Source organism: Prunus dulcis, chromosome 5, assembly GCF_902201215.1.
Source record: "Prunus dulcis chromosome 5, ALMONDv2, whole genome shotgun sequence".
In the NCBI taxonomy this organism is placed as follows: Eukaryota; Viridiplantae; Streptophyta; class Magnoliopsida; order Rosales; family Rosaceae; genus Prunus; species Prunus dulcis.
This window is the reverse complement of record NC_047654.1, coordinates 10,359,179-10,379,339: the sequence shown is the minus strand read 5'-3', so window position 1 is coordinate 10,379,339 and position 20,161 is coordinate 10,359,179. Positions and strand designations below refer to the sequence as shown.

At 35.6% G+C, this 20,161-nt stretch overlaps 2 protein-coding genes across 2 annotated transcripts; one reads left to right on the top strand and one right to left on the bottom strand.

Annotated features, from left to right (window-relative positions):
* Positions 1–1,944: 1,944 nt before the first annotated feature.
* On the bottom strand, positions 1,945–10,710 carry LOC117627705 (respiratory burst oxidase homolog protein A). The gene is made up of 14 exons (XM_034359906.1): positions 9,639–10,710; positions 9,367–9,526; positions 9,179–9,227; positions 8,440–8,553; positions 6,708–7,130; positions 4,744–5,130; positions 4,564–4,659; positions 4,305–4,420; positions 4,000–4,167; positions 3,733–3,892; positions 3,428–3,625; positions 3,205–3,333; positions 2,964–3,042; positions 1,945–2,856 (listed from the first exon to the last, which is right to left on the bottom strand). Exons 1-14 carry the CDS (start codon positions 10,342–10,344, stop codon positions 2,747–2,749), a joined length of 2,895 nt encoding a protein of 964 aa, XP_034215797.1. The 5' UTR covers positions 10,345–10,710; the 3' UTR covers positions 1,945–2,746.
* An 8,336-nt stretch (positions 10,711–19,046) lies between these two features.
* On the top strand, positions 19,047–20,161 carry LOC117628518 (protein LURP-one-related 17). Its single transcript, XM_034360996.1, has 2 exons — positions 19,047–19,490; positions 19,638–20,161. The coding sequence occupies exons 1-2, from the start codon at positions 19,218–19,220 to the stop codon at positions 20,019–20,021; spliced, it is 657 nt and encodes a 218-aa protein (XP_034216887.1). The 5' UTR covers positions 19,047–19,217; the 3' UTR covers positions 20,022–20,161.

Here is a 20,161-nt window from a genome sequence, read left to right as displayed (position 1 = left end):
TTTTATTGAAATTGGACCTTCCTTGTTTATAAGGAAAAATGTCCTCAAAGAATATTGCATCCACAGATTCTAGTATTGTATTCACATGTATATCAAAAACATCATAATGAAATACAAATGTGGGGTATTGTTAGAGTTTGTATAGGAAAACACACTTAAAGATTGTTGTGGAATAATCAGTACAGAACCAAAATAACAGAATAATAAAAACAAACGAAATATATTTTATATAAATATAATTGAATCAATACAACAGTGATATAAATTGTGGAATACTGACTTGAATTGTAGATAGAGTCCTATAGAGTTGCAGTGTCCTTTAGACAGTATTTCCCCTCTACCCTTGTGCTTATAGTTCGATAGGAGTCTGTCCACCATGATTAAACTATCTTAAATCAAAGGCTCAGCACAGTGACTTTGATTTTTGCCGAACAATAGTATGAATTCTCTCAGGAAGTGTTAAAAAATGTGAGAATGATTATGTTGTTCAAAAGTTAAATTCTAGTTTGAACATATTGTCAATATATAGAAGTCTGACATTCATCCAACAGTTATGTTAATTTTTTATCTTATTCGAATTTCAGATTTTGGTTTTATCTTAAAAATGAATTTTTAATTAATGAAAAGAAATTATTAATTAAATCAATAGAGTCCCAAGGCCCATCTTTTGACAATTAATTTTATATATATATATTTTATTTATTATATAATCCAAACTTAAACCATGATGAGACCCAACTTTGCCTCCACTAAACCCATACTTTATTTAATATTTCTAAAATATTGGTACTTATAAACCATGGAAGGAAACAACTCCCTTTCAATGTGGGACTAAATACAAGTGTGTTTTTCTATCTAACACTTATTTGGTCCAACTCTAGTGATTCTTGCTTCATTGGTGTAGTTGCAATTCATAGTTGTAGAGGTCGAGATTGACGACACCACTAACACATGCTCGATTGTGGAAATTGTAGGGTATCGTTGTCGTGAAAAAGGATGTTGAAAGTGTCTCATACTTGATAGACATGCTTTGTACAAGCTTCTGCATGTAATAACCTGCTTTGAATAAAGAATTTATTTATTAAGAAGCAGAATATCATCTCCTAGCATATATATTGTTCTTCTCATTATAGGTTTTCATACCATATTCACCTTCCCAATTTATTTAATTTACTCCACCATCTTATATTAGCCCAAAAAATATGTAAAAACTATCAAGTTTCATCACTTTTATCTCCTCAATTGAGGATCCCCATACATAATGTAGCCTCTGTTTACAAACATATATATGTCTAATTGGTTGCCTTCATTACATGCCAGCTCTAGTTTCAATTATAGATTGTCGAGTGCTCGAATAATGTGATTGAACTAAAAGCATGACTTTTGATAAAAGTAGCATGAGCATGACAATAGTTTTCACGACCAATGTATGACATGAATATGTTGAATTCGTTTCTCAAGCATATTCATAGAGAAAGGGCCGGACTCTGGCAGATCATTGACTACTTGTTCTGTGTTTGCTAGATGATCATTGATCCAGTTAGGGTTGCGAAGCCCAGGCTATTTCTGTTGTTCAGTTTTGGGCCCAAAATCCACCCCCAAAAAGGAGAGTGTTGAAAAACCTTAGCCCACTGAAAAAACAGAGCTTGACCTTAGCATTGCGGCCCTCTATAACCAAAATAAGAAACAAAAAATACAAGCGATATTGAAAAAGGGGAAATCGAACCTAGGGCTAAAGCAATTCTATGGTTCTATAACGATTACTTTGTCAATGATTTATGGAAGTATATTTTAAAAAATAAAACACAACTCAACTTCAAAATTACAAATTGTTTGTTTCAAATCAAAATTATTGGTTGGGCTAGCTTAAAATATCTTTAACAGAATCATTTTAAAAGTTTAAAACAATGGACCCAATTCTTTACTTTACACTGGATGCCAAAATCTTCCGAAGATACTTCAATCTTATCTTTCATTCATATGGATCTGATTACCACAATGAAAAATAAAAATAATTAAAGTATGATCCTCATTTACAGGCAAAATTCTATTATTGTAAAAGTAAGGTATAATAAAATAATTGCACTGCATGGGATCCTCTGCAGATCATCATAATCATACACATTCTAGAAGGATTCTCTGAGCCCACTTCACAAAAGGAGGAGATGAATCACTCCAACAGACAAAAGCAATCTCACCCCCACCACCTCCATAAGTCCAAAGAACCTTCTTACTTTCTTGGCATCTTCCTTTTTCCCCCAAACTGTCTTCTTCTACCCCCCACCAATGAAAATGTCTTCTTCCATTAGCAATTAGGTCAACTTCTGGCTGTACCGCACTCTAGCTCCCTACTAGCTCCCCAACAATGACATTTTTTTATGTCACCTTCCCACCTATCATCTCTGGCCACGTGTACAATGCAGGCCCAATGCAGCATTCAAATTCCTATCGTCTTCTCACTAACCAGAATATTTCTTCTGCTAGTGCTTCCTTACTTTATAATAATTTATATGGCTAAATACTAAATACATAGTATTCTGTATAAATACATATTTATATACTTGATTTTTTTTTTTTCCTTTCTTTTTCTACCCAAGACTGTACAGAAACCCTTTTCTTATTTATCAATCTAAGATTATTTCAAAAATTTCTTACTCTGCAGGTGAAGGAAGGTGTGTTAGCTAGAGGTGGATTTGAATGGAGAAGCTACATAAAGTGGTAGCTATATATGTATTCCCAGAGTGCTTTAAAAGTGCTCCTTGTGGAATTCGAACTTGGTTGAACCTTTTTGATTGAACTCATAGCAGAGCTGGCTAAGTTCTTTGGCCAAAACTGGTGCTCCACAATAGAAAACACCTGTTCCAATATTTCAACACAAGTATCAGTATTCACAGAAAGCAAACTCTGCATAATTATATATATACGTGTGTGCGTGTGGATATAGCTCCAGCACATTGACTTACCAATCCTTGCATTACAGTGCTTTGAGCAAGTTTTTGAGAAAACTTTCTTCCAATTAGGCCTTGCAAAATGGGTTCTTACCTATTTATAAGAATCAGGAATATATAATCAGTAAAAATGCAATGGACCATTTTTCCACTCAATTTTCGTGACTTTTTCTGTCAAACAATAAACTGTTGACAAGTTAAGGCATTGGTTGCAGTTTCAGTGCTACAAAATTATGCCAGAGATCAAAACTCTTACCCTTGTGCCGGACACAATGTCGACCCCATTCTTAGCATGGTTGAGAGCTTGGACCATGGTGATGAGTGTTGATCGAGCGTCGCCTTCTTCGTACACGCTAGTCAAGTAGTTGTGCATCTCAATAACACCCTGAAATTAAATCAAAAGTCATGACAAAGTTAGCATTAATCAAACTCATGTTCAACCATAAACGTATGTGCTTCCACAGAACATGTCCAATTACCCTTTGATCCTGTTCTGCAACTTCATTCATCACTCCTTTGAACCAATCAAATGAGCCTTGCTCCCTCGTCACCCAATAAAAGTAGGCATTGGTGGTCTTCAGAGTCTTTTTCCGTCTCGGATAAACCTTGTTTGGATTCGGAGAATCTGTACTCCCAGCACTTAGGTCTGATGCTCTACTCATATCTGAAATAGAGTCCTGAAGAGGAAAGAAAGCAGAATTGTGAGTTTGCAAATTCCAGTCATTCAAAAGACTTGGTGACTATAATAAAAGATTGGGATATTGAACAAGCTATGTATACTTACTGCCTGCTCTTCCATTTTGACAATATTGTTGAGCAAATCTTTTAGAATACTGATGAAAGGCGTTGCGCCGATTCCAAGACCAACAAGTAGCAGGACATCATACTTCCGGTAATCTTGTGCTGGGGCACCATAAGGTCCATCTATTAAAAGCTTGGGCAAACTGTTGTACAAAGAACACATATTTAGATATTATACTAGAAATGTGACCAAAATAAGAAGGAAGAAATCTGAAACGATGGAAATACTAATTAGCATGATGATATACACCTTGTCTTGGTTGTTTCATCGGCCCTTAGCAGGCCGCTCTTCCCAGCTAAGGGAGGCTCACAGGCTTCTGAGAAGACCCTCTTAAGCTCTTGTGTCCAGTCACCAAGCTGGCGGATGTGAACGCTAAGGTAGTCGTCACCAGGAGCTGATGTAATCGAAAATGGATGCCTGACATACATAAAAATAACACATCAACATATTGAATTGAGAAAACCAGGCACGATGTCGATATAGAATTGACATAATTTTATTGGAATTAAATGCCTCATAAGAAGAGTAGTATTATTCAATAAATGGTGACCTACCACTCAAAGGGAGAAACAGCTGGGCACTGGACAAACATGTACTGTCCACTTTTGTATTTGAACTGGGGAGGCTTAGACATTTGCAATGTGAGAACATTTCCAGGATAAATAGCAACCTATACAGAGCAGGTTCATAATTAATATATGATCATATAATTCAGAAGAAAAAATGTAATTTACTAGCAAAGAAGTAGCAGCATATGCTAGTTATTTAACTAACAAAATTTTTTAACTAACAAAATTGCACACTTATGCTCACCTTCAGAAGTCGAACAGTATAGAAGCCAGACCGGAAGATTCTCAGGGTCCTTTCTCCAGCATATAGTAAAATAGGAACAGAAATATACATCCAAGTCTGAAACATGAAGATAACTCTCTTAGTTAATCAATTTAAACATAGTGACTGCAATATTTGAAGACAGAGGATCTCAAATTATACCGTCTTAAGGTACCATTTGTGCACCATATAGAGGAAAACGCCGTGGATAATGAGCAAGGCGTAGACAATGACAAATAAGTGATGGGAATACCAGAATGCATTGAAGCCAGTGAGCCTGTTAAAGGGCTTGGGAAGCTTAATAATGCTGCGCCTGAACCATCGTGTAGCGAGTGTGAAAGCAATTATCATGCATGTCAGCATTATAATTCCAGTCATGCCCTCAGCTCCTTTGATCAAATCTATATATTTGGGTTTATGTTTTCCAAAGTCTTGAACCAAATACTTGTCGTAGTCCGATTTGGAGACCTCTATAAGCCTTGGAAAATCACAGGCAAGATGGTTCCCAGCATGGAGAATGACACCAACTACAATGGCTGCAGCAATGGTCTGCAAAGATTTATCAAAGTAAAGCACAATTTAGAGGGACGACACATATGTTCAGGCGTTCGATCGAGTTAGAAATGAGCTTAATTAGATGGTGATTGACAGAATTGATTCAATTCAGGACCTCTACAAAATCAAGTACTCTGTCATTGCGCTGCTAAACAGTCTCACTTTGATGTGTCATGAACTCATGTGATGGTACTTGAAGAGTCTTTTAGCCAAAACCTTTATACATAAAGACATTTCTATGTCACATTTAAAATCAATACACCAGACATAGCTGTGAGCCACAATGCAAGGATGATTTTATTTTTTTAACTTTTTTAAAAGTACCCAAGTTAAAATTCTTGCCCAAAAAAGAAAAAAAATCAGCACTCATGTCTATGCATAAGTCCAAAATTGACCAAATTATTCCATTGATTATTTGATTCAATGTTTGTAACTTAAAATCAAATTGGCATATAAATAAATTGAATAGTTCACTCAGATTCAAGTCTATATACATAGTTTAACCTTTAATCTTAAGAATGCATGTGCTGTTTCATTATTTGTCAAACCTAGGATAGCAACAGCAATCAAATTAGATTTCAGTGATCAGTGAGTCCGTGAGCATTCCATTCTTAAAAGCCCTTTCTAAAAATTTTACTAAAAGCGTGGCATCTTGCATGGGTGACACTTGTCTCTTCGCATACTGAAAGACTGGATGGAGCTGATCTCTAGACCTACGACACTTTATATATCAAGAAAAAAAAAAATATATATATATATATAATATTTACATTTATTTCAACCACTGATTGTGCAGACATCACTATCGTTTATGTCTCTTTTCTTTTGTTTTTGGTTCCATTTAGTAAGTGGAATATTAGCTATCGAATCATTAACAATTAAGATATCATCAGAACAAATTTGATCAAATTAAAATACCACGTTTTAATTATAGTCTGTGTATTATGTTATGAATTAATCATTAATCACGTCTTCTATATATTGTTAACAGTATGAATGTGTTTTTTCTTTTTAATTAATTCCTATTCATAAAGAACATGCGGTGTTATTATTTGTCTGGGACAAAAGTTAGAACCTTAGTCAACACGCGCATGCAGAGCATTGCTTTATTTTTTCATGAGAATGAGTTGAAGTCAATGGTTTCCACTACTTGATTGTCTTTGCTTTTTACTTCCCTCTTTATCTTGAAAGTAGGAGTTTTTATATTTCTGTTAATAGCAATGTGACATGTGTAAAAAAAATAATAATAATAATATGTTTTTTATGAATTATTTTTGTATATGTATAGACCTGTGATTTGTAGAAAGAAGGCATGCAATATCCTTTTCCTTTTACCCCATAAACGCAAGTGTATAAATTATAATGCTATTTATTTCGTGCACATTTTTCATAGACGTGTGATGCTCATAACCAATTCACTATTTTCTTCTAAGCAACAAAACTCTCATTATAATGGCTCATGGCGTTCACCCTAAATATTATAAAGTCTCCCCTAAATGGGCCCCAAGACAAGAGACCGACGTATAAAATAAGCAAAGATAGAATTTTCAAGGTTGGTGGTATTTTTGTACCTTGTGGAAGTTGATGTTGTCGTCAAAAGGCACAAAGAACCCTAGCCTGGTGTTCCTGAGCCAAGTGATGGTGTTTCGACAAACAGGCAAGAGTACCAGAGCCATGTTGAATTTCAAAGTCTCGGCAGCGCCCTTAGCCGTGAGAAGGCAATAACCCATTACATGAAAAGCTTTTTTCTGCTTGTACTGGTAGAACTTCCACGTGAAGAGGCCGATCATAATGGCAACCCACAATGTCAAAACCCAGATTCTCCTCCAGTTTTCCTGCAAATAATAGAGCAGTTTTGTGCTCATTCTGCGTATTGGACTTCTCCTTCTCAGCCCTTGGAGGTTTTGGCTTAGAGCTTGGCTCGTGTAGCTTAGTGCTTGGCTGTAGTTTAGGTACGTGTCCTTCTGTAGTAGAAGGGTTTCCAATTGCCACAGCTGCATCAACATTTCCATCATTAGAGGCTGACGATATTACAGCGCAAATATACGACATCAAAGTAGACGTAAATTAGACCAGTTAGTCATGAGCGTCCGTCACTTTGCACTAATTCGAATCATCCGTAGATTGCTTGTATAAATCAAAATATTAAAGAAAAATTTAAAGATATCAGAAAATGTGCATGATGTCAACTCAGAACACTACAACTGGTGGGGAAATGGCACACGTGTGCCTACGTGTTTGAGTGAGAATTAAGATTGCAAACGGAAAGGCCACATGGGAACACGACTATATGTGAATGTCAGAAATGGCACTAGCAAAGTGCAGTAGGTGAGAGGATGAATTTTAGTCTCGATTGAAATTGCGATAATACCCTTTTGAAATGTACAAGGTGTAGTCACATCTCTAGATTATTCCAACATATCCGCTATAATATATTTGGACGAAAATAAAAAGAATAGTGTTTGAAACAGTCGTGAAGGCTTTTTTATAATAGGAAAGATGCATGGGCGGATCACCTATTTGCCAGCTTAATTAGGAAATTAAATCTCTCACTAGGTTAAAGTCTTTGGAATTGCACCAACTACTTCTTAGCCTTATTGAAGCAAATTTTGCATAGACAAAATAACAAGTCTCGATCAACACTTAGCAGCAGCAATCAAAAAATTCAGGCAAATACAAAAGTAAGGTGGCCAAGGAATGAGAAAATAAGAGGCCTTATAAGTCAACAATAACGAAAATGGTTCAACTGTCATTGATGTTTCTCCATGGAAGTTTGGAAGAAGAAAAAAAAAACCTAAGAGATTAGCTTTTGGTACCAAATTTCCAACACAGTTAAGTTATTGAATAGAGAGTTAGGTGCTTCTCCATTCGTGTACGGTTGAACTACATAAAAAAATCTAATGAAAGTTAAAAATGAAAAAGTCAAGTCTAACCGGTCAATACCCTATTTGACAAGTGATTAGCAAATTACAGTAGTACGGCAACGTGGTACATTTTGTACATGTGTTATAATATAAGTGATATTTATTAATACTACCCTAAAATAGAAAAATAAACTATATCGACCACCATATTATAACAGGTATACAAGATATACCACGTAACCATACAATTATAGTATTCTTTAATTTCTCCTATTTGACATACAATAAACCAACCCAATTAATTATGTGACAACACTAATTTACACATAATTGAAAGTCGTACTATAATAAACAAAGACAAGACTCTAGTTTTTAAAGTTTAATAATCTCTACATAAAGAAAAAAAAAATCCAACAAAAATTTGTAGCAAGGGACCCACCTCAATGTAGCCAAGTCTTTCGGGATCCAACTCTTCCATGATGAGAGCTGCATATTCCTCTGCTTGTTCCTTCAATCTCGATAGCTTGTTTGCAGAGGCACTCAACATAATAATCTAACCATTCAAAATTTTAAAATAAAGAAATTAAAAACCAAATATAATAAAAAATTTGTAGTTAATTAAATTTTTTTTTTCCCAGCAAACACTGACTTCATATTAAAAACGACGACCGAATTAGTACCAGAAATAGACTAAAAAGCCCCCACCAACCCCACTGAAAACGATAAGACCATTCCCAAAAATTTGATAAAAAAGAGGAAAATGAACATGCCATGTGTCCAATATCAAACATCCAAAAATAATAATAACCCAACTAATAATAGAAAAAGATGCCTTGGAACATGGTAAACATCATAAGCAGAGAAAATTGAAAACATTTTAATTCCTTTAAAATGGATTTATTATTGTTAATTGAAGTGTGGTAGTTAGTTTTGGAATTTTTCATGTATTTATGGTCACCCAATCCCGCCTACCCTGGATTATTTTATCCCAAATGACACCCTGTAGACCATGAAATGAAACCACCAAGAAGCTTATGCAAGACGCTCGTATAATTTTAGACGGCCCAGTTGGGTCGGCGGAGAAGATTTTGGGCTAATGGATCATGAGCCATAATTTATATTATTAATTTAATGTGGCTGCTTAAGCATGTTCAAAGGTGATTTAAAAAATGGGGTACCTCTTTTACTTCCTCTTCAGTAATTCTACCATCTTCATTCTTGTCCACCCTGTGAGAATCAAAATGCATTGAAAAAACAAGAATGAAGTGAAATGACGGTTTTGCCCTGTTCGTCCAATTGTTGCCTTGAATGAATATAATATCAAGGTTGAACAAATGATTAATGACTTTAATTAATTACTGCGTACATGTCGAAGAAGATCTGAAGCCGCGAATCGAAGCTTTGATCGGAAATTTGGGACCAGAACTCGTAAAGCTCGTCCTTGCTGATTTTGTCCACCTTCATTCTCCGTCTCCGGCCCAACGCATCGAACAGCTCCAGAGCAAACTCCTTCGAATCTCTCATTCCTTCAAAAAAAAAACCGAAGATTTTAATGCACAAAATAACAAACTGTACGGTCATTTTCTAAAAATCGTAACCGAAATTCAAAATGCGGCGATGAATTGAAGTAGTTAGTACCGATGCATTGAGCAAAATCGGCCCGGAGGAGCTGGCCGTCTTTGGCGAGCTTATTGAAGCTGGCCTCGACGTCGTTCCAGGCATCGACGCCATTGGTCTTCGTGCTCTTGCAGTTGCTGATGAACCTCAGCCCGCGAAGCGCCTTCTGCGCGCCGGACCGAGTGCGGTCCAGCTGAGCTCGCTGCCGTCTCAGCGCCCGAGCCGCCAGCGCCGAGTCGAACGTGCCGGTGGAGCTTCCGGCACCGGCATTCTGAGAAGCCGAAGCAGACAAAACGCGCGAGGCGTGGCCATGGCTCCACGAGAACCTCCGCAGCTCGGCTTTAAGCTCCTGAGAGAACTGCTTCGCCTTCGCCACCGCCTCGGCTTTCAGCTCCTGAGAGAACTGGCGTATCCGATTGTTGGAGGAGCTTCGGCGCATCGTCGACGGCGACCGGGAAGCCGAGGCCGAGGCAGAAGCCGGAGTTTCTGTTCCGGGTGAGGCGCCGACGCCGGCGAGGTCATCGACGTGAATGACGGTGGCAGGCTCGACGCTGCGGAGGACGATGGTGTTGTCGTCCTGTAAATCGAGAGTTACTTCTACGAATTCCTGATCGGCTCCCGAGCTTGAATCTTCGGTCATGGCCGGCGACGTTCCGGCGCTGACCAGCGACTTCTCGGGAACCGAGTCCGAGGCCCATCGGCGCTCGTGCCTCGGATGAGACCTCATTGGTGAGAAAGAAACTCAAATTGGAAACAAACAGTGACTTATAAATTATATGTATTGATAGGGTGGTGGTGATAAGGAGTGATATAATATAAAAATGTGGGGGAGGTTGGAGGTGTTTATAAGATGTATGTGGAAATGCAGAGGAGAGAGTGATGAGTGAGAGAGAGAGACTTTATTTTAGTGTGTTTAAAAAAGAAAAGGGAAAACAAGTGAAGTGGTCGTGGAACGCGGTTTGTTCGGAATCTCAGGGAAAAGACATGTAACGCGGAGCGCAGCAATTAGACACAGAGTAAAAAGAGAGAAACAGACAAACCTTCAAGCTTTGTAGCAGAGGAAGAGAGAGAGCTGAAAAGGGGACCCAATAATCCCCGGGACCATGCAAAACGATATACACCCACCCAATATATATAATACATGTATTTATACGTGTAAGATGGAAGCTCCTCGAATAAGTTATTTCAGAGATATTATGGTAAAGTTCTTTTATGTCTCGTATTTTAATAATATAAATCTTCTATTTTTGAGTATTCTTCTAAAGATTGTATCTGAAAAATCAGTCCAATACGAAACCATTTAATCGTTCAATTAAATTATTGTCATGTTAGTATTTTTTTGAAATAATGTATTTGTCTATTTTATCTACTTTTTCGAAGTACAAACTTTAAATGAAGAGACTTAAATATAAACCGTTTGAATATCTGAGGCACAAAGAAAATGATTCCCGAATAGACAGGAAAGAAAACGATGGGAAATCAGATATTCTTGTTTTTTATTTTTATTTTTTGGTTGAATTGTTTCGTATTTTGATTGCTGAAGTGGAGTTGAGAAACTAAAACAAAGAAAGGTTTCTATTTGAGAAAGGAATTGGTGAATTACGAGCTTCTAAGGCTTGATGAGGATGAGGTAGGTGGATCTGAATACCTAGACTCCCAATGCTCTGAGCTAGATTATAGCTTCCAATTCTACTAGATCCAGAAATTGCCTACATTTTGTTACCGTGCTGTACAAAATAGAAGCATTTTTTTTTTCTTCGTCAAAATGATGACACCCAAATGCTTTTCGGAAGAAAAATAAAAAGTGATGGTTTATATATGCAATTACAAAAACAATAATATCCTTAATTATTCTTTTAACTATAACAAGTTAAGATTCCATCAATGAAAAGTCTTTAATGTCTTGGGATGGATATAATTGCCTCAATAAATGGTAACTTAGTTAATACTATTTTTCACTATGCTAGATCTCGTTAACTTATATATATCCAATAATATAAATACATTATTATCCACAAAAATTATTGCATGACAGGCTTCGAGTAAAAATTGCTTTAAAAAACCATGATATGCGTAATTAAATTGCTATATGTGTAATGAAATTGGTGGCTTCAATTTTTCTTCCATGGTTGGCTACTGTATAATTCCTTATTATTTACGAAACGAAAAGTGTGGCAGTGTGCTATTCAATTTTAAACTAAAATAAGTAGGAAAATTAGGTTTATAGGGAGACTTAGGGCTTTGACAACTACTCCCAGACTTCATCACATGTTCATCCTGTGCCTAAAGACATGATCTTAGTCATGCCAAAGATAGAAATAATAGTGTCGTGATGCAGTGACCGACAGTCTACATCATAACCTAATCTATTCATGTACAACGCATGCCACGGCTTTTCGTGATCTTTGAAAAACTTAATATTCGATTTCTGAACTAAAGATGCGATTATTTGAATACTTTTGAATTTTATAATAATCTCATGGTAATTAAGGAAGAAAAAAAAAATCGCAACTAGCACACGAAAATTATAATTAACGTAACTTAATTATTAAAAACCATGGTTAATTAAGGTAATGAAATGTAGAACAATTGTGTTTAGGGTCAAAGATGATGTTCACTTTTGAAGTTGATAGCTTCTTCTTTTTTCCCTTAGAATTTAATTTTATAGACGAAGTTCCTCCCAACCACAGCAAATAACTTGTCCTCTAAGACTTCTCGGAGGCTATAAATTTAACCAGCATTCATACTAGTCTTCGAAAAACTATACCGACTTGACAAGCATCAATCAACATTGCTTTGCTAACTGAAAAATAAACAAGAGAGAAATAAAGATATCGGTTCATATAGCCACACATTACGTGCAATACGTAGCCATTTTCCAACTTTTGACACTAGGTCAAAATGTTAGTAACTTAAAAAACGCGTAGATTTATGTATGTACACACTTACGAATATATATTGTACGACAATATATAGCTTCTTATATATGGATGTGTACTAGACTATGTTTTCATTCTTTAACAGTTTAAATTTTTGAAACCTAGCTAGTAATGTCGATCGGTAACACAATTATAATGGGACTATGATAAGATAATACTATGGACAAGTCCAATTCTATATCACAAAAGATCTAGAATATCAAAATGATGCAATCTTTTTTCAATATCTTCATTAACAAACGTATTTAAACTTGTAGTCCATCTTGAACCCGAAGACAATTCTATGTCAGCTTTAATGTGATAAAAGGTTAGACAAAACCGGACCACCGTGGATATCTAAGGGATATAGACATAAACTGTATGTGACTAAATTTGATTTTCTTTGTTGAGGAATTTAGGATGTTGACGGTACAATCTTAACAGCTAAGCCCCAATATATATATATGTTCCCACAAAAATTTGTGGTGGGAATGGGACTTTAAATTCACTAAGTGCATGCGCAGAAAGACACACTCGCATACACACATATACGCATGCACAGAAGTTATATATATATATATATATATATATTAAATTAAGGTACCAATTTTCTAAGTCAATCGTTAAGGTCTTGAGACCACTTTTTTCTTATGCGATGAATGCAAAATTTGATGTTGAATTAGTGGGTTTTTAAGTCTTGGCGGAAACGTGAAAAGCAACGAGTAAAAGAATGCATGTATTCTGAGAGTTCATCCCAAACAAGTTCGTGTTTCTCAAAGACAAAGAACCTAGAACTACTTGCCAAGAATTTGGTCGTGGTGAGTAGGTGGGCTTCTAGAACATGTTTACGTACAAATCCCGCAGAGGCCTGAAGGGTCCACCATTAGAGAGTACTACATTATAGTCAATTACTCAACAACTCTGAATTATATCAGAATTTTTGTCATTTAATTAGTGGCCACAAAATATTAACGAGCTTGGTTCTTTGATTCCTCTCTCCCAAATAATTCTCTCATTTGCAATATAATATTACTGTCACACTAAATAATTTCTCATTTACGGCATGTTATGATTGTCATGCACGAAATTAAAAATTATCTTTGATTACAAATTTTACGATACCAATATATCATTTGATTAATTAGTTCTCATAACTGTCTATTTAGTCAAACACTTTGCAGCTCTTGATGATTGTAGATTTCATTTTGATATAGAAAACATGAAGAAGTGACAGTGAAAGTAATTAGAAGTTAATTGACAGTAACTATTTCTTAATTGAGAAATATAGAGCAAGTAATACTATCGATGACCCGTCCATTACAAGGCAAATCAGTGACTGGCGGTCAACGAGTGAACCCATCGGGTCGTTGTCTCACCCGTTACGGTGTGTCCTTTTTCCTTTGGGGGGTTGGTAGGGTTACAAGATGCTCATCTTGACCACAATTAATATATATATATATATATATATATATTTATATATATATATATATATATATATATTTACTTGGCTTGATGCCATACGTAAAAAAGACCTCTTCCTTCCCCCCATTACCTCATCTCTGCAACTGAAAGTGAAAGCCTTTCTTGATTTCTGTCTTTCTAGTTTGTACTGGTGATTAAATGAGATGCCTGATGTCCTGATGAAATGAGTAGGTATAGACTTTGCAAAAACAGTCTGTGTCAAGTCCACCAGTGCAGGTCGCTGTTGTTTGTACCATGCGCTATGTGTGCTAACAACAAAAAAACACAAGAAAACAAAACCAAACGATTCTGTTCATTGTCCGAGTGTTACACAAGGCTATCAATAAGATTCATTAGTTGTTTTTTTTTTGGTAAATTTTGAGGCTTGATTGAGATTGTTTTTGTAGGAAGCACTTTTTCTAGATTGATTTTTATAGAAATGTGTTTTCCTGATTTTCATTCATCAATAACATAACATATACAATATATAGTGATACAGCGAATTCTAATGTGACAAGTATTTGGAAATTTACATTGATTATAAATCTTGAGGCCAAAGTAATCTAAAAAGCCGAAGTGGACTGGAGCCCAACAGAGGTTGGCAAACAGTTTTATTAGAATTTAGAAGCATGTTAAAAAATTTATTAAAATTTACAAGAGCACTTTGGAAATGCATCCTGAAAAAGCACCAAAAATCACTTGCCTAACTCATAAGCACTTTTAAGAATTTTTGCCATATATTTTTTAAACCGTTTTAGTCATTTTCCTTAGTTAGCTAGGTCATGCATCATAATCTAAATCTAAATGCAGAGTATTTGGCAATACTTTTTCTTTTGGTCGATAGCTCTCATTGAAATAGGGGTAAAAATTGCATAAGAGCTTTCTCGTAGCAAGACGTGGACTTGTATAATGTACGAATCAGCCTCAAGCCTGATAAAAGATTTAGACACGGGCCTTATATTTGGGCTGAACCTGGTCATTCTATTGGCCCATTATTTTGCATGAGATGGTGTGAGGGCAAGAATTCTATATTGAGGTCCTTATATATGACTCTTAAGTGAGTTATATCTCTTAACCGTTGAATCATGCTAACCAATTTGATCCAACAGTTAAGAAATAGGACATCCCTTAAGGGTCATATATAAAGCCGTCACTATAGTATGACTCGGTCTGAGGATCGGCTTTTGTGGCCTATGGTAATTGGGTTTGTCTTTGCTCCTTCTTGAATTTCTTTTATTTTATATTATGGGAAATAATAATAATAATAATAATAATAATAATAATAATAATAATAATCAGAATTCCGGAGTGGGCTAAGAATATTCCTAGTACTGAGGCCTTTGAAACCTGCTAAAACCCATTCCAGATATATTGCTCCCCATTTTGAGTTGGTCTTGGAAAGGTTGGTCTAGTCCAGAAGAAATAGTTTGAGTTGCTTCCCATTTTCGATATATAACTAATTTTTTTTATTACCAATTAAGTTTGAGTTACTTATTAATTTCCATGAGGAATACAAATATATTATGGTCAAGGAAGAGTCCAGAAATCAAACGAAATACGTATATTGTATGTAATCAGTTTACTTAACGCTGCATGAAAATCCAATTAAGCAATGTTGATGGAGGGAGCTACGAATAGGGGCGGTGTTAGAATCAATGCATGCCAACAAAGTATTGCCTCAAACAGTGCAAGGGACCATAGAGGTTGAGGATGTGAAGACCTTAAGCCCATGAATTTTGTTCTTACGATGCTCCAACCCCTTAATGAGTGTGATGCCGTACACGTCAGTCACTCCTAAAAACTTACCTAAAGTCCGAGGGACAAGTATGAAGTGGCATGCTTTTTGACAGAACGTGCTATGCTCTCAAGAAATACTTAGGTGTGACCGTGTGATAGTTATGCTAAAGAATTACTAGATTTTGATCACCGTTATGTTAAACTATTATTATCATCCACTTATATTTTATCACGTGTCTACTATATTAACACCCGAATATCCTTTCGCTTGGCATGTACCAATCACATTGTATCATCTGTCTCTTTTTTCTTAGACTCCAAATATCAAAATTAACTCTTCAAATTCCCTGTGTCGATTACATCACTTTGCTTCAGTTGAATAATAAATATTTCTACCTTCCTAACAAAACAAAGACACAAAGTGTTTGAATCATTTTATTAAGCAACTCCTCCTATAAAAGGATCATTATTTTAGAATGTATGTAGATTTGCCTGGTTTACGAGTCAAGATTCAGTCCAAGATCATTATAAGGCATACCTAAAAGGATGCCAAGTCACTGAAATTCAACCAGTAAATATACACACGTGGTAGGCTCCCAGCTCAAGCACGGCCTTTTCTTACTAAATTTAGCAGTGACTAATATCAAAGTGGGGCCCTCAGCCTGATTTAGTCTAATCCTAAACACTGTTTTGCGATCCGGTCCCATCTCCATGCATGAATCTTATGATCTGAGTCATCAAAATTGGGTGGCCTCCCTCCACCTCCGCCACCCCCTTCCACACACAAAATAATAAAGAAAAAAGAAATGGAGGAAAGTTCCTCTAACTCATTGTCTTCTATATATATGATAATGATATATAGGAAGTTTGGTTTTGATTTTTATTAATGAAAATCTAGAAGGATGTGCTGCTTAATTAACGTTCTAACTATGTTTGTTACCATTTGCAAAATTGCTTTCGTGCATAATCAGTGACGTACACGTCTAATTCAAAATAGTGTAGGGTGGTCATGACTTAAGAGTTTAGGCCAATGGGAGTTTTGGGCGTGTGAGAATTTGGTTGGGTTTGCAGACCCACCCATATTTGTCTAGGCATGTTCAGTTAACTTGTGTAGCTAGCTACGTTCTATATACATAGACACATTGAAAAGGAAGAACCGAAAGCTTGAATAAGTTGAAAAAATATGAATGGAGAACATGAAAAGGTAGAAAGAAAATTAAGTGATCAATTAGAAAGATGGCGATATAATTCAAATCATAATTACAGTCAATCGGCTGCTATTAGCAACGAAACTGCAAGAGGATCTTCTTTTAGCCATTAGCTAATAAATAGAGAATACGTGCCAACATATGAACCTAAAAAAAATAATATCCAAAGAAAACTTTGAGAATACTTGCGAATAATGTTATTTCTACAATATATAAATATCACGTTACCAATCTATAATTTTTTTTTTTTTTTTTTTTTGGGTCAAAGGTAGGAAGGGAGAGTGATTTACACACATACACACATTAGTGTTTGGGGTTTTTGAACTCTGAGATCACTGACTGATCATAGACCAAACATACTTTTCCACTATGATATGACCCCATTGACTGAGATGAATCTCGCATCTACTCAACGAGAGAAATTATATTAGTGAATGTGATCTAATATTAATTAGAGTTGTTCCCATGCAAATTTTCTTTGATTTGTAAGAGCATCTACAATCATGCTCCTTATGTTTTAGTTAAAATTTAGTTAAAAATACTAGAAAACTATTTTAGGAGCTCCTTATAAAAACTCTAACCATGCTCCATAATTTAGAAAATCATAAATAATTTATTTCTTTTTTTTAGTTTAGTATAAATGGTCCCTCTTCATATAAAATAATAATAATAAATAATTAGCAATAAATAAATACTTAAAAATAGCATTAAAGTAAAGCATCATTTACTTAAAAATAGCATTAAAGTAAAGCATCATTTAATTATAGGGAGTTAGTGTCACTACGAGTCCTTTCTTATTTCGAATTTAGGAGTACTTAGAAGTCTCCTTATTTTAGAAGTTGGATGGAGAACATAGTTGGAAGAACTTAGAGATAGATTTTCTTACTTCCTTATTAAATTTTATCTAATAAAGTAATTTAGAAAATTCACTGTAAATGCTCCAAGTATAGGGACTAAAATTTCAAAGGCATCGATTGGAACAAAATGCGGGAGCTTTGGGAAGAGCCCTGGGATGTGCAAGTATGGATATTTGGAAATGGACAATTAATGAAAGGTTCTACATCTCGTCCCCACCCTTGTTGTCATGAGGCGTATCCAATGCAAGTGTAATTAAAAGTCTTCTCTTTTTTTCTTCTTTGGATATATAAAAGCCAAGAGGACGTATTTGACTGTGATATGACTGATGACGCAGCTACAGTATATTATTGCTGCTTCTTTGATTTGTTTTCATGAGATGGGGGTGGTGAATAATTGAGCCACTTTTTACCTCACAACTTTAAATTTTGAAACAACCATATTAATATTGTAAGAGATTTGTAGTTCAAGTTTTTAAGAGTATTTATTCTGCACTTGAGGTTTTAAATTCAATTTTTCTCGTCTCAATATCGCTGGTATAAAATCTGAACAAACCTAATGTTGTGAATTAATATCAATGCGACACATGATGTAAATAGTTGGTCAACGCAAGTCAATAACTACAAATATAACAAAGCATTTCTCTCATAGCCAATTAGTAAAATGTAATATTATTTCGACCATAGGTCATTCATGAGATCAGTAAAACAGAGATCGAATGAATGGTTACGGATATAACTTGAGCAAATTTCTTGGGTCTCACCCCTCCCTGCAGGCTATGCACCCTCCCTAATTTTTTATGGCTCCCCCTTTTGTCTCGTGCTTGTGAATCTCCGATTAAACAAACACAAACCTAACTCACCAATTCAATCAAAAGAAGAGAAAAATTGGAACCTCAGAGACCATTTAGGGAAACATACACGTGTCGCCTTTTTAATACTAGTATTACATGTGAATTAATAAAAAATAATTAATAACGATACATCATCTATGCTAATTACTAATTAGTATAGAATTAATCCCATCAAAGTGTCCCTAGGAAACCAGCAATGACTTTTCTGGCTAGTTGTCTCTTTCACAATGTATATAAATACTGCAAAAAACAACCCAGATTCACTCATTCAGAGCTACTCGTGTCATGCTTCTGGCGACCAATGTTATACGACAAAATATTAATTTTCATGCAATAGATATATACAATACAATTATACACATACACAGCTATATATATAGTATAATAATATATCGTCACGTCATTAACTATAAGAAGGATTGTATACATATACAACTCTTGTGTACAAAACAGAGAATTTTCCTAATATTAGTAAGACCAGTATCTCAATCTCAAACATTCTCCGGCGATAAGTGTCTGCTTTCATAACCTCTGCTTACGGTTTAACAATTGAGAGAGAGAGAAAGAGATGAAGATTGTTCCTTTCTTGAAATCTTTGTCAAGGTCTGTCCATAATCAAGAACAACATGATCAGCACGATGAGCAGGAACTCAATACTGTTGGGGCTTGCACAACATTAACAGTGTGGAGAAAATCACTCCTGATTAGCTGCAAAGGGTTCACGGTGATCGATTCGAACGGAGATCTCGTTTATCGGGTCGACAACTACGTCGGGCATCCTGAGGAAGTCGTTCTCATGGATGCCTCTGGAAAATCCGTCCTCACAATGCGTCGTCGCAAGGTATATGTATAACTTGATTTGTCGTTTTAGATTGACAATCTATCAACATAACGTTTTTGTGCTTGTTTATATTCATAATTTCATGTATAGAAGAGAGAAATAAAATACTGGATTTGATGTTGACTGTTCAACGCGTTTCCTTGGCAGAAGCTTACTCTAGTTGACAGTTGGTTTGTGCACGAAGGAGAAGTGGGTGATTATTGTAGAACAAGAACATCAAAAAGCAGCCCAACGTTTTGCGTGAGGAAGAACATGAACATGTTAAACGCCAATCCCAACATACTTGCTTATGTATATCGAGAGGCATGGGGTCATAAAAGATATGCATATTTGATTGAAGGTTCTTACACGCATCGATCTTGCAAGGTATTGGATGAGTATAGGAATGTGGTAGCTGAGATCAAGAGGAAGGAGACAAATATTGGAGGGGTTTCTTATGGGGTAGAGGTTTTTCATTTGATTGTGCATCCTGGCTTTGATGCTGGATTTGCAATGGCTCTTGTATTAGTATTAGATCAGTTGTTTTCTTAGGTATTTCTATTAATTCATTATGATTTATGTTTCTCGGTATGAATATGCTGTATGCCATACAAGTCCAAGCGGAAAAAATAATGTTTATGGTGAAGAAGTTTTCTTAGGTATTTCTATTAAACATCTAAGGGTTTTGCAAA

What these genes read in the sequence shown, in the direction of transcription:
- LOC117627705 (XM_034359906.1), bottom strand. Translation starts at nt 10,344, where the DNA reads ATGAGGTCTCATCCGAGGCACGAGCGCCGATGGGCCTCGGACTCGGTT. An exon ending in CTGAAGAGGAAGTAAAAGAG is followed by an intron (nt 8,554 to 9,178) that starts GTACCCCATTTT and finishes TTGAATGGTTAG; the next exon opens with ATTATTATGTTGAGTGCCTC. An exon ending in ATACTGTTCGACTTCTGAAG is followed by an intron (nt 4,421 to 4,563) that starts GTGAGCATAAGT and finishes TGCTCTGTATAG; the next exon opens with GTTGCTATTTATCCTGGAAA.
- LOC117628518 (XM_034360996.1), top strand. Translation starts at nt 19,218, where the DNA reads ATGAAGATTGTTCCTTTCTTGAAATCTTTGTCAAGGTCTGTCCATAAT. An exon ending in TCACAATGCGTCGTCGCAAG is followed by an intron (nt 19,491 to 19,637) that starts GTATATGTATAA and finishes TTTCCTTGGCAG; the next exon opens with AAGCTTACTCTAGTTGACAG.